The 26,801-nt window shown below is 33.5% G+C and overlaps 1 protein-coding gene across 6 annotated transcripts in view; it reads left to right on the forward strand.

Annotated features, from left to right (window-relative positions):
* Window positions 1-26,549, forward strand: part of LOC127730954 (uncharacterized) — a 37,749-nt gene extending 11,200 nt beyond the window's left edge. For 5 of the 6 annotated variants that reach the window (XM_052239589.1, XM_052239590.1, XM_052239588.1 and 2 more), the window contains exons 2-15: window positions 267-412; window positions 6,145-6,284; window positions 9,162-9,309; window positions 9,612-9,748; window positions 10,480-10,615; window positions 11,862-11,957; window positions 12,299-12,435; window positions 14,441-14,532; window positions 20,162-20,246; window positions 20,911-20,982; window positions 22,179-22,274; window positions 23,458-23,616; window positions 25,259-25,354; window positions 26,250-26,549. In XM_052239589.1, coding sequence (XP_052095549.1) covers window positions 271-412; window positions 6,145-6,284; window positions 9,162-9,309; window positions 9,612-9,748; window positions 10,480-10,615; window positions 11,862-11,957; window positions 12,299-12,435; window positions 14,441-14,532; window positions 20,162-20,246; window positions 20,911-20,982; window positions 22,179-22,274; window positions 23,458-23,616; window positions 25,259-25,354; window positions 26,250-26,399 — 1,686 coding nt within the window. In that variant the 5' untranslated portion in view covers window positions 267-270 and the 3' untranslated portion in view covers window positions 26,400-26,549. Of the gene's footprint in view, window positions 1-266; window positions 413-4,499; window positions 4,592-6,144; window positions 6,285-9,161; window positions 9,310-9,611; window positions 9,749-10,479; window positions 10,616-11,861; window positions 11,958-12,298; window positions 12,436-14,440; window positions 14,533-20,161; window positions 20,247-20,910; window positions 20,983-22,178; window positions 22,275-23,457; window positions 23,617-25,258; window positions 25,355-26,249 lie in introns of those variants that run through there. The other variant, XM_052239593.1, reaches the window with a different exon arrangement.
* Window positions 26,550-26,801: the final 252 nt, after the last annotated feature.

Consider the following 26,801-nt stretch of genomic DNA (forward strand, 5'->3'; position numbering starts at 1 on the left):
GTGGTATTATCCGGTAACGAATGTTTAATATCTTTACGTTTATTAAGGAAATATTTTGTATCTTTATTGTAAATTGGTGAACCAGTTAATTATTGGGTTTATATTTTTTCTGCAATACCCGTCATTTTGTTTAGTTGGGATCCCTATCCCATTTCCTCTGGTTCTGTAAGGGTGTCAAGATGTCTTAATCATTAAGTTATATGACCTACCCTGTGTATTTCTCTTACTATCATTTTTAACATTATGCTTGTTTTTTTAAATATCAGTTAGATGGGTAACTCTTCCTCCCAAGGTACGACACATGGGTTGACAACAGAAAAATGCTGGAAAGCTAGACAAACAATCCAAGCATCTCGTGAAAAGATTTTAGCAGCTCTTCGTGAAGAATGCGATAAATGCTCTGATGATATAGGTTAGTTATTACTTCTTTTATTTATCCAGAACGACGAAAGGAAACTAGTTATAAAATTTAATAAACATATTTATCTAATTAAAATGAAAATGAATTAAAACTGTCTGCACCAGTTGTGCATTAAACTGTCTTTAAATTAAAATGGTTAAATAAGTATGAAATGACAAGTTCAAAAAATGTTTTCATGACGAAGTGTACGTAATTTGGTAGGTTTTTGGGGAAAATAGTTGTCCAGTTTCTACAGACATTAATTAGGGCAGAGGTTTTGAGTTTTATAAAAAATAAGGAGAATGTGGTATAATTGCCAATGAGACAACTCTCTACCAGAGACCAACTGACATAGAAGTAAACAGCTATAAGTCACCGTACGGTCTTCAACAATGAGCAAAACCAATACCACATAGTCAGCTATAAAAGGCCTCGAAATGACAAATGTAAAACAATTCACTTGAGAAAGCTAACGGTCTAATTTATAACAAAACAATTTACGAAAAACAAATATGATAGACATGAACCACAGACAACCACTGAACTACATGCTCCTGACTTGGAACAGGCACATAAAGAATGTGGCGTTTGTGAGCGCTCAATCCTCCCCTTACCTAGAACTGTAGTGAAGCAGCACAACATAAGAACAAACTATAAAAATGAATTGGAAAAGGCTTATCTCATCAGATCGATACAAAGCAGAAAAACATCAATCAAAAACACAGACTGGACGTGGCAGGGTATTTATCCACCCCTCATCGCTAACAACAATAAAGACACCAAGTAAAGATCTGAGAGTACTCACAGTTACTGACAGCTAGTTCGAAGCCAATAACAACTAACAAAACAAATCATGTACTAGTATATAAGACTAAAATAACATGTATGAATTTAGAACTAGAAATTTAAGAAACAACAGAAACGGCTTCGTCCGCCTCATTTGTATACTTATACCTCGAATTTGACATAAGACTTAGTAATGATCTCAGTACCAGAATCTATGACAAGCGAATCGATTTCAATTTTGAAATTATAAATTTCCCCCACCTAAGCAACAATATACCAACTTCCCCTGCGTATGGGATATACATTTCCCAACTCATTCGGTATTCAAGAGCATGCAGCTGCTACTCAGACTTTATAAAATGTCACCAGTGCCTGAGTAGAAAGTTGATGAACCAAGGATTATGTCAAAGAACGTCTCGTTAGATACCATGACCTTGTTGATACATATTCCGTATCAACTTCACAAATAATTTATGATGTATAAATACCTAGCCACGTCAGAAGTATATACCAAAATTATAAACAGTAAAGGTTAAAAATATACAAAGAGAAATAAAACGAACACTATAACACGTTATTAAGATGATAAACAACGTCAGTACCTAGAATCTATACTTCAAGACCATCATAAATTATTTATGAAGTTGATACGGAATATTTAGGTCATGGTATCTAACGAGACGTTCTTTGACATAACCCTGGTTCATCAACTTTCTACTCAGACACTGGTGACGTTTTAGCTAGGTATTTATACATCCCGCTATTGTGTTATTGTAGTGTGGACATTTTTGTATTCTTGTCTTTCATTTTTGCTTATGTACTTTGTCTATAGAGTGTCTATATGCCATTTTGTTTTTCTTTGAAATAGTTATTTGCTTTTATAGAGATTAAGATAATAACACAATGTTGACTGCTGTTTTTGACATTTTTACCTATTGTGATTGTTTGTTTTGCTCACATATTGTTGTCAATATAATGCAATTCTTTGTGACTGTCATACAGGTGAGAGGTTTAGCTAACTATAAAATCAGGTTTAATCCACCATTCTCTACACAAGGAAAGGCCTGTACCAAGTCAGGAATATGACAGTTGTTTTCCATTCGTTTGATGTGTTTGGGTTTGATTTTGCCATTTGATAAGGGACTTTCCGTTTTAATTTTCTTTGGTGTCCGGTATTTTTGTTATTATATATTTTTTACTGCATCTTGATATTTAAATGAAAATATATATGAATCATACTGATATAGATGTATAAATGCATTATGTGCTCGTTAAAAGCCTTTAACGCACCTTACCGTTATGGAAAAGGAAATACTACAATCAATCCTTACTTAAGGATTCTTTATTTGCTACATCAATCGTTGGAGACGTCCTTACATTGGTAGCATTTAACTAGCAGATGTCTTGTTTTATTCTTCTAAATATACTTTTTTTTATAAGTATATCACAGACGACACAAAGGTGAACAACCAGATGAAATTTCTAAACAATTTTATGATACCTATCAATTAATAATGTACATTTCATTAGGAATTATCATTTGCTTTTTTCTCTCTCTCATTTTCCTATTACATGTACCTTCTGTTATGTGTTTTTTTTTCTCTACATTTAAATACTTTATTGTAACACAGTCAACCATGTTCGTCAAAGTTTCATATAATTACTCGCCAAAACGTAATACTAAAAATAAATTAAGGACTGAAAGTATATATACATAATATTTATGATATATGAATTTAAGGCGCAATTACTATACATAAGTAAGCCGCCTACCAAACCAATAACAACAACAACAACAACAAAAGCCTTTTTTTTAATATGTTTTTACTGCAATTTTCTATTTGTCTGAAATTGGTGCTTAGAATTTTGTCTCAAAATGGAATGTTCTTCATTTGAATGTGATTAAATAAGATTTATATTTGGTCACCAGATTCATTTTTTTCAGCATTTATATCTTAGTCTCGATATGTATAGAAAGTATGAAAATCACAAAATAAGCGATAAAAAGTTATGACGCAAGGTGCAAATCCGTAGTTTTATTATTTTTTTGTTGTTGTTGTTGGACAATTGCAAAGTAGGTCGACCAATATGAAGAGTGGAAGATTAAGACTGAGACTTGAAAATAAAGATATATGGACAGACATTTTTTTTCTTTACAACATTCTATTAGATAACTGAAATTGTCTTATAAATATCCTTTTAATATAACTCTGTTTGTTGAATCGGAACGTTTCTAACTATTACTAAATCAAACTTGTATGGTTAATATATTTTAAGTACGCGGATGGTGGACGATTAATTTTTAACTTTAAAGTACGACATGTCATTTTTAAAACGATGAAAATTATTGATATCTTTTTGAAATAAAGTCGTTATATTTTACCACAATAAGATTTAATGACAACTTCATTGACGGAAATTATGACTGTTGGCTTGTTTACATATTTAAGAATACGGATGTCTGTTGATCTAAATCTAAATCAAATTTATAAAATGATATACATGTTTGAATGTTGGTCATGAATCATAAATCATTAGCTGTCATTGAAATATCAAAACAAGTAGATGACCCACATTCAGTGTAAAAACACTTACTTGATTTTTTTTTTTTTTTTTTCACTTTGTAAAAAAAGTCATTGTGCCAACTTTGTTTTGTGTTATTGCAATAAACAACAGATTTGTATTGGACGCAATTTATGAATCTCTGTCATGTCGTTACATAAACAATACGCATTTATGATGACAACAAATCCCATACACAAAGCACAGGGCTGTCAAGTTTTCATGACGCAAATGCGTGAGATATGGCAAAAATTACAAAGATCAAAGAAAAAAACAATAGATTAAAGGAAAAATGCCGCCAAATAAGCATGAAAATGCGCGAGTCTCACGCAAGTTAGACTTGACAGCACTGAAAGCATAAGTAATAAAAGTAAATAAAGGAATTATACATTTGGACAAACAGAAAGAAAGACAAAACATAAAAATAAAGCAATAACGCAACAAACAAACAAACAAAAACACTACAAATCGAACCGCGGCTGACTTGGATTATAAAACATCGTTGTAAGTGGTACATTTTTCCCAAAAAGCAATCGTGGTTGCTAAATGTCTTGCCATTAATTCAGAAATTTAAGGAAAAAAAAAAGAAATTGATATGAATCTTAAATAAACTTGCAAAGCTTGATTTTTATATGGTAGGAAGTATGTGTTTTATTTTTGCATGAAATGTTAAACAATTTGAATGGAAGTTAAAGATCATCTGACATTGAAGACATCGTTTACCTTTGAAAGTATGAAGAAGATAGGATGCAATTTATCATCCAAAAACAAAGTGGTCATTTACAGGAAGTGTGACCTTGACCTTTAACTTTAAGTGCATAAGGTTATTTCTCCTTACTTAAGGTAAGTGGGTACATCCTGTATAGGTATGATGATGATCCAATGTAAAACACTAAAGTTATCATTCGGAAATCAATTCAAAGTACAGTTGGTTCTTAGTGTTAATATGAGCCATACGAAGCAGAGAGAAAAATCTTTAAAAAATAACAACCAGCAAATTTAATATGTACCGGATCGTCTAGAATAGAAAAATGATAAGGACAAATTATAAAAGTATAAAGATTTGCCGGACGGTACTGATAGAATATAGTGGTATACGAAGATGATGTTATAAAATCGTGTTGACAAATATTTCGGGTAAACAAATAGCCTTCGTCAGTGTCAATAATTTGAACAATACTAGTTGTTTGTGTAAAATAGCTCAGTAATACAGGTAAGTTTTTGACTATTGATTTAATTCCTAATCTTGAATCTCATCAAATAAAACAAAACTCAATCAGTTGGGTCATTGATGTGAGATGGTAAGTCTTCAACATGTTGACGAAGATGTCAACGAATTTCGATTTTATTCAGTCGGATGACCTTTCGCTGAAACGATTGGTCTTCCTGATTATTGGCCTTATGAATTTTTGGTAAAAGATAAAATCTGCCAGGTTTTAGATTTTCTGGTTTCAAATATTCAAGAGTTTTGTCATCGATGAAGCCAGCTTCGTTTATTTCTACCAACCTAGCAGTTATTTCTCTGCTAAAAGTTGTTGTAGGATCAGAGTCCAGTTTTTGGTAGAACCTTGCATCGTCAAGTTGGCGTTCAGTCTCTTGAATAAAGACAAATTTATCCATGAAAACCATTGCACTGTTGTTGTCTGCAGATTTTATGAATATATTGTTGTTGCCTGTTGGGTCGTAAGTTTTTAATTGTAGTTCGTTCTTCTGGGGTAAGGTTGTCGTAAGATTTCTTGTCTTCCCTGGTATTTCTAACAAAGTCTGACTTATCATTGTCAATAAAGGATTCAAATGTGTCATTTTTGCTCGGTTTAGGGATCCAAGTACTTATTTTAATAAACTTGTAGTTGTTATCGTTATCTGAATTTCTGAGTCACTATTCGAGCTTTCGATGTTATTTTCCTTCGACGCGAAATATTCCTTAATGCGGAGACTTCTGGTAAAAAGTACAAACATTCCTCGAAAAAAATATTTGACATTTGAATATTAAATATAGCAGGTTTTACATTGAACCATAATGTGACTAAACATGCACTTTTATATTTGGAATTTATAACAATAGGTCTGTAAAAGTTAGACTCTTTGGCCTAAAATAGAGCAAAGTTTACAAATATTCAAAATTTTCGGCTGTGTTATTTTCATTGTTTACAGCAGATTTTTGTTTCTTTGTAAACTAGAACTGAACACAATATTTTCCTTAAAACTCAATTTAGCCTTTTCCGTAGTACCTAACAGCCACGTAAATTCCTCCTCTGACCTTTTTTTCTCTCTCTAAATTGCAATAATGGTTATGCAATTTATTTTATAAAGTTATTCATCTGAAATGTGCAGCTAGATATGGAATGCAATGATTATTCTATCAACTTATAAATAACATGCATCTTTTTTCTTAGATTTGGACGAAGAGTCACACCAACACTATGGTGATTCAGGTGGTAGCCATATCGATTCAACACAATATCGTTTCCCATTCGAAAATTTGGTGTTGGAAGGTGGGGGTGTGAAAGGTCTTGTCTATTGTGGACTCGGTCGGGTAAGTATTATTATTTTGTTTTGCTGTTTGCAACTTCTGTAACTAATTTCACCAATTTGTAAATGTTAAGAAGAACTCTATACGGTGATTCCAGTATGGATGTTTTTATAAATGAGTTTTTAACCCGGACACATTGAATGTTAGGTGCAAATATATCCTTATTTAATTCAGCTGAAAGAGACGGTCATGTAATTTATCTTGAAGATGATAGATTCTTTTGTAACATCCAGAGCTGAGTGATACATGGATACAGGGACCACATGCATGCGTTAGGAATACATAGCGAAATAACCATGTACCCAACCAGAGGAAAAAACATCAATTGAAGTTTACTCAATAATGAAAACATATGTAACAATTCATCTTTAGCACTGGAATTCTTTTCATGAACAGTTAAATCTATAATATTACCTTGAACAAACGTGTATGTCGATGTTCAAAACAAAAACGTTTCTAACATTGAAAGATATTTTGTTGAGATTTTACAAGGTGTTCTCCTCAATTTGCAATTTTTTTCTTACAGGCATAAACTTTCTTCACCTTTATTTTCATACGCATTTGAATGCATTTTTTAATGAAAAATTCTACCAACAGTAACTTATTCTGGAATAATGTGACGTCACAAATATGCATATTGAGATAAACCCCACAGAAAAAAAAGTATGATGACCACGCTTTTGTCAACAAGCAGTTATCACGTCTCAATAACCGACATTGAAATACTCTGCTGTCTTACTGATATATACCCCTAAGACAAATACAGTGTTATGTCCACGCTTTAACAAGTTATCCCGTGTCAATAGATGATACCGTATTACTCTGTTGTCTCACTGGCATATACCATACAGAAAAAAATAAAATGTAATGTCCACGCTTTGGTCAATAGTCACTGATAACGTATTACCCTGTTATACCATACAGAAAAATAAAGTGTTATGTCCACGCTTTGGTCAATAGTCACTGATAACGTATTACCCTGTTATACCATATAGAAAAATAAAGTGAAATGTCCACGCTTTGGTCAATAATCACTGATAACGTATTACCCTGTTGTCTCATTGATATATACCATATAGAAAAATAAAGTGTAATGTCAACGCTTTGGTCAATAATCACTGATAACGTATTACCCTGTTGTCGCATTGATATATACCATACAGAAAAATAAAGTGTATTGTCCACGCTTTGGTCAATATAACGTCTTCTATCTCTCTGACATAGACATCACAGAAAAATAAAGTGTAATGTCCACGCTTTGGTCAATATAACGTAGTATTCTGTTGTCTTCTTTCTCTCTGACATAGACATTACAGAAAAATAAAGTGTAATGTTCAAGCTTTTGTCAACAACCAGTTATCCGATATCGTAGTAGTCTGCTGTCTTATTGATACATACCCCATATAAAAATAAAGTGTAATGTTCAAGCTTTTGTCAACAACCAGTTATCCGATATCGTAGTAGTCTGCTGTCTTATTGATACATACCCCATATAAAAATAAAGTGTAATGTTCAAGCTTTTGTCAACAACCAGTTATCCGATATCGTAGTAGTCTGCTGTCTTATTGATACATACACCATATAAAAATAAAGTGTAATGTTCAAGCTTTTGTCAACAACCAGTTATCCGATATCGTAGTAGTCTGCTGTCTTATTGATACATACACCATATAAAAATAAAGTGTAATGTCTACGTCTTTGTCAGCAACCAGTTATCCTGTCTGATTGACTGATATCGTAGTACACTGCTGTCTCATTGATATATACTCCACAGAAAAACCAAGTGTAATGTTTATGTTTTGTTAACAACCAGTTATCCTGTCTGATTGACTGATATCGTAGTACACTGCTGTCTCATTGATATATACTCCACAGAAAAACCAAGTGTAATGTTTATGTTTTGTTAACAACCAGTTATCCCGTATAAACAACTGATATCGTAGTACACTGCTGTCTCATTGATATATACTCCACAGAAAAACCAAGTGTAATGTTTGTGTTTTGTTAACAACCAGTTATCCCGTATCAACAACTGATATCGTAGTACTTCCACGCGGCTATTTCTTTGACATCTACCTCACAGAAAAATAAATTATGATGTTCGCGCTTTTGTCATTTTCTACATAAGAAAATGCCTGTACCAAGTCAGGAATATGACAGTTGTTATCCATTCGTTTGATGTGTTTGAGCTTTTGGTTTTGCCATTTGATTAGGAACTTTTCGTTTTGCATTTTCCTCGGAGTTCGGTATTTTGTGATTTTACTTTTTGTCAACAAATACGTATCCCGTCTCAATACTGTCATGATACTCTGCTGTATGTATAAATATCTAATGTGTTCTATATACCCGCACTTGCTCGGGATACTTTATAGTAGATATAAGAAGATGTGGTATGAGTGCCAATGAGACAACTCTCCATCCAAGTCAAAATTTATAAAATACCATTATAGTTCAAAGTACGGTCTTCAACACGGAGCCTTGGCTCACACCGAACAGCAAGCTATAAAGGGCCCCACAAATTACTAGTGTAAAACCATTCAAACGGGAAAACCAACGGTCTAATCTATATAAAAAACGAAAAACGAGAAACACTTATGAACCACATCAACAAAGGTACCTATTTACCTGCACAATATGATTCATTCAGGTAAGGTCCTCAACTAGTAGTCTATTTATCAATTGGGAGATAAATGAAAGTATTAGTGAACAATATTACACATAGATAAGGAGGATGAAATTATATGACTGATTGAAATGCAGAGGTCGTCAATAGTAAAATGGAAGATATCTCAATTGAAATTGATTTTTTTTTAAATGTTAGGGAGCAATCGTTAGAATAATGATTAACATAAATATTTTAGTTTTTTAATTTGATTTCAGGCTCTTGAGGAACACGGCATTTTAAAACAAATGCACAGGTTTGCCGGTACAAGCATAGGGTCTATTTGTGCCGCATTGTACGCTGTCGAATTTAATTCACATGATGTTGAGCAAATTATGAGTGTAAATCTAGAAACACTTGTTAGCGGTAAGCGTATGATTATAAATGGGAATGTCTTGTATCCATACAATGCTCTTATTGTAGCTTATCTTGAAAATACGCAGCACTGGAAATGTGATAAAATTGAAAGATTTTCTACGCATTAGATTTGAAAGTACTAGGAAACAAATAACTTTTAAATGAATTTCTCTTTACCTGATTCTTTCATACAATGGTACATTAATAAAGTTAATCAAATTCTATTTTCTAATTATTGTGACTTTAGCTTATAACAGTGTTCATAAACAGTGTATATGTTATAGTTATATCTTCTGTCTCTATTTTTAAAGATGCGTCATATGGATATTTCAGTCTGATACCAAACTTATTGTCACACTACGGGTGGCATCCAGGATCAAGATTTCTCAATTATCTGGGAGAAGTTTTATCTGTGAAAACTAATAATCCCGATATTACATTTCGCGAGGTAATGTAATGATAAACTGTTGCGCTGTTTTCTCTCAAAAACTCGTTTTAGTTTCATTTTGAAATATTTTCTTTAAAAAAGATTGTATGTTTTAAACGATAGTCTTAGCTTTTGAAATATTTGAAAAATAAATTAAACTGATAAGACTGTATCATAATGGTTGATATATTCTGACACAGTTCAACAAGATTCATGCTATATACATTACATTGTTATTATTTATACTGACTTCGTAATACAATTTGATTTTGATCGTTATTTGCTATTTTTTTACGATTTTTTACTATGTTGGTACAATGAGATATCGGATACTGATATATGTCTGTTTGTGCATTCAAGAACAAAATGGAAATAACACTTTATAAATGTGTTGCAAATCTGAATTGATTTTTTTGTGCATAAATACTTAAACACACGAAAAGGTATATGATAATAAGGGAATTAAAAGACAAACAACAACTGATGCCTGGTGGAGTTAGAACATTAGTTTTCAATAATGTATTACTTTATCAACGGAGAATTTAATTGGAAATGTATATGTTATAAATCATATCAGTGCCGGTGATATCCTTGGGGAATAACAGTCCACCAGCGGCGGTATCAATCCAGTGATAGGAAAATGGAATAATACTTAAAAATATGTTGCGTCGGACGAAAATGGGGAAACGATTGATTTTTTTTTTTTTTTGTTGTTTGCACAATACATTCGTTAATAAACTGTGTCGTTGTAGGTATACAAGAAATTTGGAAATGAATTATGCGTTGTTATTACAAATGTGAATACTATGTCAGAAGAATATTGTCATGTAAAAACTACGCCTGATATGCCCATTAGAATGGCAGTGCGCATGTCAATGTCCATTCCAGGTAGGATTTTGCTTGTTACTGATTGGATAGAAAAATAGGCAACATGAAACTATAGCCACACTACCTAAAAGCCGACAAAGTCCTGCTTCGCCTGTCATTGTCATAACGGATGATATGATTGTGGCTACGACAGATTGAAAATGTCAATAATCAAAGTGTATTCGTTACATACTATTTCGCAATTCTACGATGTTAGAACTACATTCAAGGTGGTAAGGGTATCTTACACCATCTTGGATTATAAAGTAGCAGAACACAATAGGTCTAGATTTTAAGCTCACCTGGCAAAAAGGGCCAAGTGAGCTTTTCACATCACTATCACTTGGCGTCCATCATCCGTCGTCTGTCGGCGTCCGTTAACATTAACAAACATCTTCTCTGAAACAGCTTGGCCAAATTTAACCAATAGGCAATACTGGTCACAATCATCATTGGGGTATCTAGTTTAAAAAGTAGAATATTGTTCCTTGATTTTGATCTTTCTTAACTTTGCGTATTAAGGGAAGGTAACGCATAAATAGTACAATTTATAAAAGACTCTAAATGAAATTTTCTATTTTATGTTACAGCAGGAAAAAACGTATGTTGACCCCATTTTTCTTTTAATATTCTGAAAGCATATTATAACAGCTTTCTTCTCATATTTTATTTCAAAATTCTATTATTTAGATTTCTTCTATCAATCAATCAATCGATACACATGAGTGGAACACTGGGGTTCCAAGAAAGTTGAAATTAAAAGAAAAAAAACAATTGTTTGCATTAAGAATTATAAGAATTAATAATATTTTTCTAGAGGTTGATTATTGATCTGTAAACTGGTCTCTGACTCACAATTTGTTCATAAAAATCATTTGGACTTTCATCTAGTTTTTTAGTTAATCGCCCAGTTCACAAATAAATAACATGTAGAAAAAAATGTTTGGAAATCACAAAAGCATTTTGAAAAGAAATCCTTTAGGAAGACAGTAAATCTCTCTGATACGAATCTTTGTCTTTCAAATTAGGTTCAAGTTTACTTAGAGATCACATCGCCAAAGGGATCAAGACGATATGTAATATTAAAATGTATTCCATATAAGTGTTAAAAAAACTTACTTTGCTCGTTTCTGAATCCTTTTAACAAATATATGTATTATATGTATTTTATATTAATTATTCAAATATATATGGTTTAAGCTTTCTTTGCGGCGCATCTAAACATACGACCTGCATCTTTGTTAAAACAAGTACCATGTTCTTTCAGGTGTATTTCAAAGTGTACAGAAAAAGCTGTTTGGTGAAACGAACTATTATGTCGACGGTGGAGTTATTTGCAACTATCCCATTCATTGTTTTGATGGTAACTTATTTCTATGAAGTTGTTATTTTGGCTTGGTAACTTTGTCAAAAAGGTCATGTTCTTATCAATGAAACGAGATGTGAGTTATACGTCAACACAATGACAAAAAATACCAGACGACACATATCGTCAACAATGTATAAGTATAATGTAATATATGTTTAAGGGGTACTGTTGCTTAGAAAATAAGGTATTTGAATAACTAAATTAAAATAAATCCATTACAAACAGATGTGTTATTTTAAAGCAATTTTTAAGTTCTTGTGTGAAGACTCGTCGAACCTGCCTATTAAACATACAAAACAAAAGTTCTGATGGGTATTGTAATTTCTTTGTTTAAGGATGGTGGTTATCTTTGGATCATCATGACAGTTTCCTACAGAAAATCCAGCCAATCTCCAAAATAGAGTCAATCATGGATAGAAAAAACAGATTTCAAGTTGTACCAGGGCCTATGAAAACAATTGGGAGTCTGATTGTAAGTTGTACAAGCCAATCGACCAACATGACCGCCATTAATATAAATAGAACATCAGAGTAAAATGCAAGTAATTAATCTGGCTACTATTAAAGTGAAGAATTCCTTATAAGAGTTATTGTCCCTAAATGATGATGTTTACCCCTTTTTTGTATTGTCGGCTATAATAGAAAGATACAGAGAAACAGTAAACAGCAAAATATTCTACCTATAGATAAATAAAATAAAGGTAATTGTCGTTCTAGTCTTATAGGGCGTTTCGTCCTGAAATAATTATTTTCACCGAATTTTGCGTTTTTCGCAATTATCTTGAAAATAATAATAGGTCAAGTGAAACTGATCACACTATCCAGCAAAAATTATCAGTAAGAAAACATCTTTAGACCATTATTGTTTTACTCATTTTTGGCATTTTGAAATTATAAAAAATAGAGTGAAAACATTAAAATTGATCAGTTAAAACCTGTGGCTTGCATGTTTTAAAACACACACTCGCAAATCGTAACGTGTTAATTTAAAAGGATAATATGTTATTGATTTCAAAATGCAAATGCCTACACTACATACGAAGTACTTATCTTTACATATATTGGCGGTGGACTCCTTCGGTAGATTTTACACCCTGTGATTTATATATCTTTACATTACTGGCGGCGGACTCTTTCGGTAGATTTTACACCCTGTGATTAATTCATTTTTACATTATTGGCGGCGGATTCTTTCAGTAGATATTACACCCTGTGATTTATTTATCTTTACATATATTTGCAGCTGACTTTCTCCACAGATTTTGCACCCTGTAATTTATTTATCTTTACCTTACTGGCTGCGGACTCTTTCAGTAGATTTTACACTCTGTGATTTATTTATCTTTACATCTATTGGCGGCGGACTCTTTCAGTAGATTATACACACTTTGATTTTTTTATCTTTACATATATTGGCGGCGGACTCGATCGATAGATTTTACACCCTGTGATTTATTTATCTTTATATTATTGGAGGCGGACTCTTTCAGTAGATTATACACATTTTGATTTATTTATCTTTACATATATTGGCGGCGGACTCTTTCAGTAGATTTTACATCCTGTGATTTATAAATCTTTACATTATTGGCGGCGGACTCTTTCAGTAGATTTTACACCCAGTGATTTATCTATCTTTGCATTACGGGCGGCGGACTCATTCAGTAGATTTTACACCCTGTGATTTATTTATCTTTACATATATTAGCGGCGGACTCTTTCGGTAGATTTTAAACCCTGTGATTTATTTATCTTTACATTATTGGCGGCGGACTCTTTCAGTAGATTTTACACCCTGTGATTTATTTATCTTTACATTATTGGCAGCGGACTTTTTCAGTAGATTTTACACCCTGTGATTTATCTATCTTTACATTACGGGCGGCGGATTCTTTCAGTAGATTTTACACCCTGTGATTTATTCATCTTTACATTATTGGCGGCGGATTCTTTCAGCAGATTTTACACCCTGTGATTTATCTATCTTTACATTACGGGCGGCGGACTCATTCAGTAGATTTTACACCCTGTGATTTATTTATCTTTACATTATTAGCGGCGGACTCTAGCTTTCATTAGATTTACACCCTGTGATTTATTTATCTTTACATTATTGGCGGCGGACTCTTTCAGTAGATTTTACACCCTGTGATTTATTTATCTTTACATTATTAGCGGCGGACTCTTTCAGTAGATTTAACACCCTGTGATTTATCTATCTTTACATTATTGGCGGCGGACTCTTTCAGTAGATTTTACACCCTGTGATTTATTTATCTTTACATCATTAGCAGCCGTCTCTTTCAGTAGATTTTAAACCCTGTGATTTATTTGACTCTATCATTACTTCAGGTTGCAATTCATTTCTAGAAGTTGCCATTAAAAATGATTTTTTGTAAATATTTTATCAAATCAATTCAAAGGAGAAATTACAAATTACTACTATTATTCTAAATATTTAAGATTACTATTTACAGTTCTCTACAAACGAAGCCGAAGTCTACAAAGCTGAGATATTGAAGAAGTCAGGCGTCTCCATGGGAAAATTACCAAACACTAAATTGGCAAGGTAAATGTATATATATACATAATTAGCTGAAATCATATTATAGCATGGGATAATATTACATGTATATCTTTCGATCGTTAGTGGGAAGGACAGAGTAATCAGATATGTATGCATTATATTCTGTTATTTCAAATGCATAGTCGATATATAAAAGATTTAATTGAAGCAGTGCGTATGCACTTTGGCTGCTTTTAAAATGGTGAAAATAAACTCATCATAGAAACCATGCGGATTAAAATTAAGTACGCCAGACGAGCGTTGTACTGTTTGTGGCATGGAACATTCGGATTAAACCTGATAGCCCTGATACTGGCATACAAACAAACACCATTGAAGGTACATCATTTATTACATAACCGGAAACTCTGCATATTCTATACAACACAGTACAAAGGGAGACAAGCAGTTCACATACATTGTTCCAGCAGATAACAGAGTTATCTCTCTTTCTATACTGATATACTAAAGCATACATAGCAAACACTACATCTCTTCCTTCTTTTTAGATTTGAAAACATCTTGACATTTTTTTTTTTTACAAATAAAAACTTCAAATAAAAATTGAACTACCCTATGTCAATTTTGTTTAAACATAAAAATTCAAATAAACAACATTGTCAATAATATGTCAACAACAAAAACATTTGTTATTAATACCTTTATAACAAAAATCATGTAACTTATAATTGTTCATAACGGTACACATTATTTCAAGACAAAATCGTCAAACTTTGACGGTAATCTTTTCAATCTGACTGGTCTATCTTTCATACTACAAGTTTCATCTTGACGAGAACTTAAACATTTATTTTCATCAAAATTGCTAGATTCAGTTAACTTCTCATAATCATCTTTGTGACTAGAAATAATTTCAGACTCTGTATTAACTACATTTTTGTTTGCATCAGATTGTGAGCAAGATAAATCATTATTTTCTCTCTCAATAAATTTCTTTAAATGTGTCACATTTCTCCTGTATTGAACACCTTGATCAGATTCAACCAATACACTATTACTAATTTTCTCAACCACTTTAAAAGGGGATGGAACAAAAGGTGTAGACATTTTATTTCCACGGTCTTGCCTGACTAGAACTTGATCGTCGACACGAATATCACTCTCGCAAGCACCACGACGCTTATCGGCATATATTTTTCCCTTTTCCTTTTGTTCGGCGTCTCGGTCACGTACTTCAAAATCATTAACATTATAATCAATCAACTCAGGTAACTTTGTTCTGATTTTTCGACCAAAAAGTAATTCGGACGGACTTACTCCTGTTGTAGAATGAGCAGTACTACGGTACATGATTAGAAATTTACTCAGTTCGAATTTCCAGTCGCGACCTTCGCCTTGCGCAATTTTGACACGCTTCATTATCGAACGATTTTGGCGCTCTACTTCGCCATTAGCCTGTGGCCATAACGGAGTTGTTCTATGATAGACTATACCATGTTCGGACATAAAGTTCTTAAAATGTTGACTAACAAACTGGGGTCCATTATCGGTGTGAATTGATAACGGCAATCCATGAGTCAAGCAAAATTTTGAAATCAACGACGTTATATTTTCGGACGAAATATTCTTAGTAACAGCGACTTCAAAATAGCGGCTATAATAATCAACTAATACAAACATATAATGATTGCTCGGTAACGGTCCTAACAGATCAGCAGCTAAGTGTTGCCACGGAGCAGAGGGCAACTCTGTACGCTTTAACGGTTCGGGTTTACTAGGCTGACTTACCAATTGACAACCGTAACAGCTTCGACAAAACTTCTCAATACTTTTGTCTATACCTGGCCACCAGACCTTACTTCGTAAACGCGTTTTCATGACAACAATTCCAGGGTGGCCTTCATGAGCAAGCTGAAGTACCTGTTCCCGTAAACTAATAGGTATCATGATACGAGTACCCCGAAGTACTAATTGACCTATAGAACATAGTTCACTTCTAATCGGTAGATATTCTTTGAACTCGATACGGTGCCACTGACTGTGAACAAGACATTCTCGGACAGCCTTTAATTCAGGGTCGTTTTCGGAAGCTCTTTCGATTTCGCGTGTTGTCATCGCAACTGGTGTTGATTCTTGAGCTACAAATTTAACGTATTCCTCAGTTACATTTTCCCGATTGTCACTTGTTTTTCCTTCTTTGATCAAACGTGATAGCGAGTCGGCTATATTTTTCGGTCCTGGAATATACCGTACAGTATATGTATATGGTTGCATACGGAGAACCCAGCGCTCAATTCGAGCACATACTTTCGACTTCGTAGAGTAAATACACTCAAGCGGTTTATGGTCCGTTAAGAGCTCGAACTGGCTCCCATAAATATAAACATGAAACCTTTCACACGCCCATACCAAGGCTAGAGCCTCCTTTTCGGTCTGCGAATATCTGCGTTCCGTATCGCTTAAACTCCTACTCGCGTAAGAAATAATGCGCAACTCACCGTTTTGTTCTTGTATGAGCACGGCTCCGAGTCCAACTGGACTAGCATCTGCAATTACCTTAGTCAGTGCCGACTTGTCATAATAACCTAAAGTTTCCGCATTGGCAAGACGACGTTTTAGCTCATCGAACGACCTTTGTTCATCTTTACCCCATGTGAACGTGGCATCTTTACGAGTAAGTGCACGCAGCGGAGCTGAAATAGTAGCCAAGTCAGAAATAAATCTAGCACTATAATTAACAAGACCTAAGAAACTACGAACTTCTGCTGAAGTTCTTGGCTCACGTGCTTCAACGACAGCTTTGACTTTGACATTTGCTGGCCCAATACCCCGACCTGACAAAACATGACCCATGAAAACTACTTTGGACATATTAAATTCACATTTATCATTGTTTAAAGTTATACCTTTGTCTTGCAGTACCCTAACAACATTTTCAAGACATTTATCATGTTCAACCTGGTTACTAGCTACAATAATATCATCCATAATGTTATGAACACCCTCACAGCCCTGAAGGACTTGTTGCATGATATTTTGATATAATTCAGGGGCACAACTAATACCAAACATAAGGCGCTTATACCTAAACAACCCTTTATGAGTTACAAAAGTAGTAATTTCCCTAGACTCTGGTTTTAACTCAATTTGGTGATAGGCCCAAGTTACATCAAGCTTACTAAACACTTTACTAGAGTTCATTTCTTGCAATAGTTCATCTATTGTAGGAATCGGATGTCGTACTCGTTTCACAGCTGTATTAGCCTGGCGCATGTCAACACATAGTCTGATGTCATCACCTGAACGTTTTGGCACGACTACTACTGGAGAAACCCATTGACTAGGTTCATTGACATGTTCAATTATATCTAAATCTAAAAGTTCATCTAACTTCTTGGCAAGTTTATCGCGCAGATTAAACGGTACCCTCCTCATAGGCTGAATAACGGGTTCAACATCTGGGTCGATAGGTATCTGTAACTGAAATGATTTCAGTTTACCAACTCCTGTAAAACATTCTGGATACTTGTCCTTAATTGTTCCAGGTTCACTAACACTGTGAACAAGCTGCAGCACACCTAACTGTTCTGCTGTTTTACGACTCAACAAAGCCTGGCCTTTGCCTTCAATAACAACAAATTCAATATCATTTAAAGTTCTATTGTTACATTGTACAGTAGCTGTAAATATTCCAGCGATTTTCAATGGTTCCTCACTGCCATATGCGAATAAACTCTTTGTAGACTTGGACGAAACACATTTCACACGATTATCTTTTAAATAATTCCATAAATTTATTCCCATGATGTTACATGATGCTCCAGAATCAATTATCATTTTCAAATCCACATTCCCTATATTGACAACAATATTTTCACACACAGAATTTATCTGATTTACACCGATCATGCTAAATACATATTCCTCATCATCCGTGTTATTCTGTGGTTGTTCAACAACTTGACGAATCTTTCCGTGCTTTGACTTATCCTTAGTTTTACAAACTTTATCGAAATGACCAACGATTTTACATTTCCTGCATTTCTTCCCCCGAGCCGGACAGCTTGGGTCAGTCCTAATGTGACCTTCACGTCCACAACTGTAGCACGTTGCTGTACATGTAGACTTGTTACCCGAATTAAAACTTTTGTTACCAGAATTTAAACTGTTCTTTCCATACTGTTTACCTTTTGACTGTATCATGTTGACTTGACCTTGACCTTCAATTGATTTAGCTTGTCGTTCTGAGTCTTCCATAGCTTTTGCAATACTTCTAACATTTGCTAAAGTAAGTGTCCTACCTTTCTCAAGCAATTTACGTCTGAGATGGTGACTTAAACATTTATCAATAATTTGATCTCGTATTCTTTCATCAATTGCATTTTGATTGCCGAAATCACATGTATCAGCTCTCTGTCGAAGACGCGTTATATATTGTTCAATTGTCTCTGAAGAAGACTGAATCATAGATCGAAAAATTGATCGTTCATAAGGGGCATTTGAAAGTGGTGTGAAATAAGTATCTAGCGCACTCACCGCCTTTTCATATGCACCTTCTCCTGCACCTTCCGGCAATGTGAAAAAAATGTCCTGAACATTCATTCCGGCTGTGTGCAATAATAATGCATATTTTTGATCTACATCTGTAACTCCTTTTCCTGCGGCAAATAGTTGAAACGCCCGAAGCCATCGTTTCCAACGTGCAGACAGTCCTGTCGAGTCAGAAATGTCAAAATTCTGTATACCGCTAACATCTGGTAGTAAAACTGTTCCCATTTTGTAATACAACCTTTGATTATCCTCGTCGCCAATTTAAATGTACTGTTTGTGGCATGGAACATTCGGATTAAACCTGATAGCCCTGATACTGGCATACAAACAAACACCATTGAAGGTACATCATTTATTACATAACCGGAAACTCTGCATATTCTATACAACACAGTACAAAGGGAGACAAGCAGTTCACATACATTGTTCCAGCAGATAACAGAGTTATCTCTCTTTCTATACTGATATACTAAAGCATACATAGCAAACACTACAAGCGTTTCGTCTACAAAAGACTTATCAGTGACGAACGAATCAAAAATTTTAAAAGGCCAAATAAAGTACGAAATTGAAGAGCATTGGTGACCTAAAATCCCGTAAGGTTTTGCCAAAACAAAGTGATGATCGTCTGAAAGCCAGTCTATAATCTCTTGAAGGATATTCAAACACTGCTGAAAAAGTTTATTGATGGATTAATTGTTAGTGTTTTAACGTCACTTTCATCACTTTTGTCTTTACCGTGGCGGCCATTTTATTGGTGGAGAATGTCGATACTTGATTTGAATATTAAAATCGTTTAAATTCATATCTTAAAATCGGTAACAATGACCAAGTTCACGTTAAGGAGATCAATTGAAATTGTTGCATATAAAAATCAGTATTGTGTTTATATTTCATATTCAAAAGCATATAAGACGATTGTAAATTCAGATTCCTCTGTTCTTATTTGAATATCTATTTTTTTCGTTCTCATCAAGTCACTTTTTACCGCACTTATTCAGATCGATATTTATCGGGACTAAAAGTCAAAATAAAAAAGTGAAAAAAAAATGAAAAATAGATTAATCGATTGTCATTTGGTTTATATAAACCAAGTCAATGAATTTGTGTTAATTTTCAGACAGTGGATAAAAACTGAACAAGGTAAAGGGAAGATAAACAAGGCATATACAGAAGTATGTGAAGCTGTAACTGCATTCATCGAAGTAAGTCTTCTCTTAAACCAATTGTAAAGAAACTCATTTCATCGTACAACCAGTTTTGTGTTTTCCTTTGTTCAGCGTCAGCGAACTGCCAATTTGGTGTTATCCTTTGTTCGGCGTTCGTTTGAGGTTAGATGTAAAGAAAACAAATGAATATTTCGGGAATTCTTTTATTTTTATTTTGATGGACATTTGAACTTTAGCCCTATGAATGGCCTAAGTCTTTATTTGATTCTATACTTATGTGTAGTTTGTTAGATAACATTTTTGAATAAGAATAATTTCATGTTGAAAATTGACATTAAATTGTTTATTGTGGATAAACTTTACACATAAAGAGGCGTCATATGCGTAAAGATTATACCAGACTTTCTCATTGATTATGATATTTATCAACTTTTTTACACACAAAACAACGATGTTTATCGAGCATTGTATTAATTGTGTGTGTTTTCGTCCTGGCTGGAGGGTTCGTTTTGAAAGTCTGACATAACATAAATCAAACTGAACAATAAGCACAGTATAATATTGAAATAAATAAGGAACATTTAAAAAAAAAACATAAAATCTTGTATAAAAATACTTTGAACGAGTGAAATAAACGCTTACCTCATCTTTCACGTTCATTAAATAATTACTCATCAGTCGATGTTTTCTTAATTTTTAGGTTTTACGAAAACATAATCTTGATGGAAATGACGTCATTTCAAAAGCAGAATTCGAAAAAGCATTTTCTGAAGTAAGATTTAAGAATGATCAACATTTGTTCACAAAATTATAGTTAATATGTGATACGTTACTCTCAATCAATATATACCTTGTCAGTATCAGATCTGTGGCTTTACTGTGCGGATTTAATTCTTTTGGAATACAAAAGAAGAAATGGTATCAATTAGGTACTACAAATAATAGATTGACAATCATTCATACCCACGAGGTAGATCTGCTTCAGGTAATCTGGGAGGAAAAGTTTATTCAAAATTTACTTTGAAACTTTTTCATGTTATCATGAATTTTTAAAAATTAGATTTACCATTATTTGTCAAAGCAGAAGGGGGCGGATAAAGGCACTAAGGGCGTGGCGTCCCTCTATATTGGGCTAACGAGACCACTGATTTGATGATGAATTGGTGTTCCATGTTCAGTGGCAAATATAACATGCATATCAGGACGAGAACATGTTAATAAATTGAAAACAACACGTTTAATAATTTCATGCGTCCGAAGCGATTTACCTTGATCAGGAACGCTCAAAGCCAAACATTTGAAATCCGAGAGATGTATAAGTACCGAAACAGTTGAAGAGCTATGACAAAAATACCTAAAACAAATAGCCAAATTCATCTAAGGTCAACTTTGCCTGAGGGAGTTGAAACCTTAGTTTCTTTATAATTTCAAAATATATAAATATGATTACGAACCATGCATTGTACTTAACCGACACGCTGAGCCTTTTTTTTAAAATAACGAGCTATTTCACAAGGAAATAATCCGCTGGAGACTTGTCACCCTACCCGGACACATTATTCTGACTCTAGCTATAAAGCAACTATGGGTCACCGTGCGGACTTCAACAATGAGCAAAACCTGCAACGTATGGTCAGCTATAAAAGGCCCAGGCATGATAATTTGATACAATATAATGTAACATACATGTAATATAAATATAATATAATATAATTCTTACCTTGCCTTGCGGGGAAATTTCCTGTCAATGTTTGGTTATGAGTACAGTATAGTCATAGTTTATGTCAAAATTCTGACATAGACTTTTGTGCGCGCAGTGGATGCGTTGGGATTTTATTGAAAATTCTTCAGACAGCTATTACGGTCAAAAAGCCGTCTCGATGGCTTTTAATTGCGTTTGGACGGAATGTAAAAATGACATAATGCTTCTTTCTTCTATCGTACCCGTATATTTATTTTTCGTTGTAGGCTGATTTTGGAGATCACCATAGTAAATTGTTATTTGGGGAGGGATGTGGTCCTCATTTGGCGTTCGATGCACTTGACAGGGACGAAAGTGGGAGCGTAAGTTTAATGAAATAGGCGAGAAGGTTGTCACTTTGGTCATATCTCATCTCTGTATATTGCACATAAGGATATGCAGGGTAACCAACGCACATAACGAAGCGTCATATGGTGGATAAACATTACACGTAAAAAGGGTCACATGCAGGATAAGCATAACACAAAAAGAAGCTTCATATGCTGGGTAAACATTACACATGAAGAAGAGTCGTATGCAGGGTAAACATTACACATAAAGAAGCGTCGTATGCTGGATAGGCATAACACGTAAAAAGCGTCATATGCAGGATAAACATTACACAAAAAGAAGCGCCATATCCTGAGTAAACATTACACATCAAGATGCGTTATATGCTGGGTAAACATTACACAAAAAGATGCTTATTACACATAAAGATGCTCTATATGCTGAGTAAGCATTACACATCAACTGGGTAAACATTACACATCAAGATGCGTTATATATGCTTGGTAAACATTACACAAAAAGATGCTTATTACACATCAACTGGGTTAACATTACACCGAAAGATGCTTTATATGCTGATTAAACATTGCTAATAAAGATGCTTCATATGCTAGGTAAACATTTCACATATAAAGAAGCGTCATAAGCAGGTTAAACGATGCAAATAAAGAGGCGTCATATGCTGAATATATATATTATACACTAAGGATGCACTAAGGTGAAATTAAAAAAAATCTTTTTCTAGATATTTATTTTTTTTAAATGGCGGAAAAAGGCTGACTCGGACTTTTACCTTACATTTGCATTAGTACTATTTGGGTCTCAAATCGAAAGAAAAGAAATCTAGAATCTGTTTAAATTTGGTAAATGACCTTTTATGAGCTATTGGAGTATTTTATGAACAGAAAAATGGGTGTTATGGAGCAAACTATTTTACCCCGTATCGTAGGAAAAAATCCAAGGAGTCCGAACATCTGACAAAAAATCCTAAACCTGACCTAAGTACATCCTTAAGAAGCGTCATGTGAAGGATAAACTTTACACATAAAGAGGCGTCATATGCGTAAAGATTATACCAGACTTTCTCATTGATTATGATATTTATCAACTTCTTTACACACAAAACAACGATATTAATCGAGCGATGAGTAGTAAAATTGACAAAACACATCATAATATATACTTTATTTAATAAAACGAGTTTCTACATTTCAGATTACTTACAATGAACTGATAAACTTCGTTGAAGGAACAGGAGTTAGCATCCATGAAAAATACTTGGGGTTAAAACGGACAGAAGTCAATGGATTTTTCAGTTTTCTGGGAACGGTATTCAATGCTCTGGCAATAAATCTTATGAGGATATTTATCAGGGTATTTTTGTTAATTTTATGGTCTGATTAACATTGTCATGCATACATGTATAGGCGTTGAGTACGTACATCATTCAAATAGCTTTAAAGTAAAATTTAATAAGAAAAGACATTGAAAAAGTTAAAATATTTTGATTTCACAGTATTTCCTCTTATGTAATATTTTTTATGTTTTTTCTCTCGCATGCCAAACTAAGTTAAGGAATCCGAATCGGAATGAAATGTAACCCCCCCAAAACCGTCCAAAACAAATTTCTCACCAACATATAAATAAAAAGAACTAAAACCAAATTTCAACAAAAAAACGGATGTTAAAAACTAGTGAAGGAACATAATAAATCATATAAATCACTGGTCCTCCGGAAAGGAAAACAACTCTTGCTCAACACTATAGGGCTACCCATGATGAGAGTCCAGTACGTTGTCTGGTTAGTCTACAACAAACAGATCTAAAAGCAATTTCAATCAAGAAAAACTAGGCATCAAATTCCTTTAACTGTTGAGATTATTTTCTTTATCAGTTAACAGATTTTCAGGATTTCCTCTTTAGTTAGTGTTGTCTGAGCATATGTTTGGTTTACACGTCAATTGTCGATACCTGATTCATGTAATGTAATTTTTACACAAACTCGATATTGTTTGTAGCTTTGTCTGCGTGAACAAAAACAAATGTGTCATAGAGTTAACTTATGGACAGGTGTTTAGATACATTGGTATTTATCAAGCTATATGAGGATGAATGTTCATAGACTGATATGGTTTTGAATACTGATTTATTTAACGACATTGTAGCTTAATGTATTCCGAAAGAATATAAATATCTTTCTCATGGTTTTACTATTGTCTGGCATAACCTTCGACATATTCCATTAGTATCTAAAAGTTAAGTTTTTAGTTTATGGATTTAGGCTCAAGGTATTTCGTATGAAGTAATCAATTATTCTACTACTGAATCCTATTTGCTCAAGTCGTCTGTTGACGTACAATACATTGCAATATTTGTTAACAATTATCAAGTCTTTAAATTTCTCAATTGCTATACGTCATAAAGTTATGACCTGACAGAATATAGCCCATTTATCTTACCTCATATACACTGCAAGGAATACCATTGGTTAAAAGTGAACACGTGGAGATTTAGTTTGGGGTTAGTGGGCGCGTTTTATTTCAATACACGGTTACGTCCCTTTATAAAAACAACACGGCGTTGAGGGAAAATTTGAAACGTTTCGCCCGGACAACAGATGAAGAAATTGATAATGTACGATTGAAAATAAATGCTGAAAACACATTTAAAGCTTACAAGTTGTTATTGTTGTCATTTGTTTTTGTATAAACCAATTGAATTAGGTTCTTGATCACTTTGATAGGCCACTAGTCGGTAAGATAAGTAGATAGCATTAAATGGTACCAATTAAGGTTACACTTATCAGATGAAAACGCGAATATTTTGTCAGCATTGGGATACATTATTTAATCTGACCTTTTCATAATGACGTATGGAATATAACTGCATGTAGTTAGTATTAAGCTTTTGATTGGGAACTTTTTTTTTGGATAAAAATAAGAATGATGTTATAATAATGATAATAAAAATATATGGTTCTAATTTCTTTCATTGTTAAAAGTAATTTTGTTTTCAGAGTTCTGATATAGACCGATCAATTGGAATAAATTCGTGGTACATTAAAACAAACGATTTCGGTCTGGAAGAGGGTGACAAGAAGTTTCTGGTAGACGTATGTAGATATATATTTTATAGGTTTTTGTATATTTGTAGTATTTTCATGTGATTTAATTCATTATATTTTCCAAAGCGTCAATTCAATTGGCTCATTTTATTGACCAATTGTGGGGATATTTTCTTTCTCTAATTAGCTCCGCCATCAGTTCCGCATTTTTGGCAATGAGTGGTATTTTAGAGGGTAATATTAAATCGCAATGCCAATCTGCGGGAGGGAAAATACTGTTTTCGTTTGAGCTTAACCTAGCAATTAAAAACATTTAATGCGAAACAATATTTTGCCAAAAGACACTGCTGGTGAACTATCATTACCCGAGTGTATCATCTGCTCAGTAGTCAGTACTTCGGTCGTGACAAGATTTAAAACAATTTTTTCTTAAATTGGCCGTTTTCAAATTTACAAATTATTAAGAAACTAAGGTTTTAAATCACGCAGGTAAAGTTGACCTTAATGAATTTGGCCATTATGGTATGTGGGTTTTTTTGTTATATAGCTCTTCAACTGTTTTCGTTCTTACACATCCTTGGTTTTCAAATATTCGCCTTTGATCGTTTCTGATGAAGGTTAGTCCAGAAAAGCGCTCCAGACACATCCAATGACTTTCTTTCTTTCGTTATTTTTACAGTAGATAATTCCTTTCTTTCATTTTTTTTTTATTTATTGCATTTGAATCATTAGCATTCAGTATAGTAAACAAAATTTTGTGTGTTTGTGGTATTCTTTACCGCAATAAAAAATATATATCATACTCAACTTCTCATCGGGTAAAAAAACTTCTTTTGAAGAGGTAATCTACTATCACACCCTACTAACGAAAATAGTTTAATAGTCAGAATTGATCTATGTATAAGCTGAATACGATGTACAGAAAGTTGGTCTTATTTTTCAGCAAGGACGAAGGTCTACTATCAAATATTTACAACATTTTGTATTTGACAATAACCCAGATAAAGTTTCTAAAGCTGTTATAAGTGCCAGGGATGTTCCGAATAAACCAAGTCTTACTGACACGCAGATTGCACGGATCAGTAAAATATAGAACAGTACACGGATGTAGTTATACAGTGTAGCTACATATGATACTCTGATGAAATCTTCAAGATTACGAACGTTTGAACGGTAGTTACATTATTGATATTTATATTTTTACATATGGTTTCATATTTCTAAATAAAGTTTCCTTCATCTTTGTTAGCTTTTAGAAATTAAATCGTCTTTCAAAATATATCTCCATCAGCCAAGCAATGTTAGAAATGTATTTAGAAATTGTAAAGTAATTTTGTTCTTTTAGCAAAATATATATGTATATATATATATAAATGCTGTGAATTTTAGCTTTAATTGAATAAAAGTATGAATCCGATTTCAGTGTGCACGGCACGTATTTCCCTAAACACCTTCATCAGGTTTGCTCGATGCCAAAGGTTTGGGAAGCCACATA

This window comes from Mytilus californianus, unplaced genomic scaffold (assembly GCF_021869535.1).
Source record: "Mytilus californianus isolate M0D057914Y unplaced genomic scaffold, xbMytCali1.0.p SCAF_2, whole genome shotgun sequence".
In the NCBI taxonomy this organism is placed as follows: domain Eukaryota; kingdom Metazoa; phylum Mollusca; class Bivalvia; order Mytilida; family Mytilidae; genus Mytilus; species Mytilus californianus.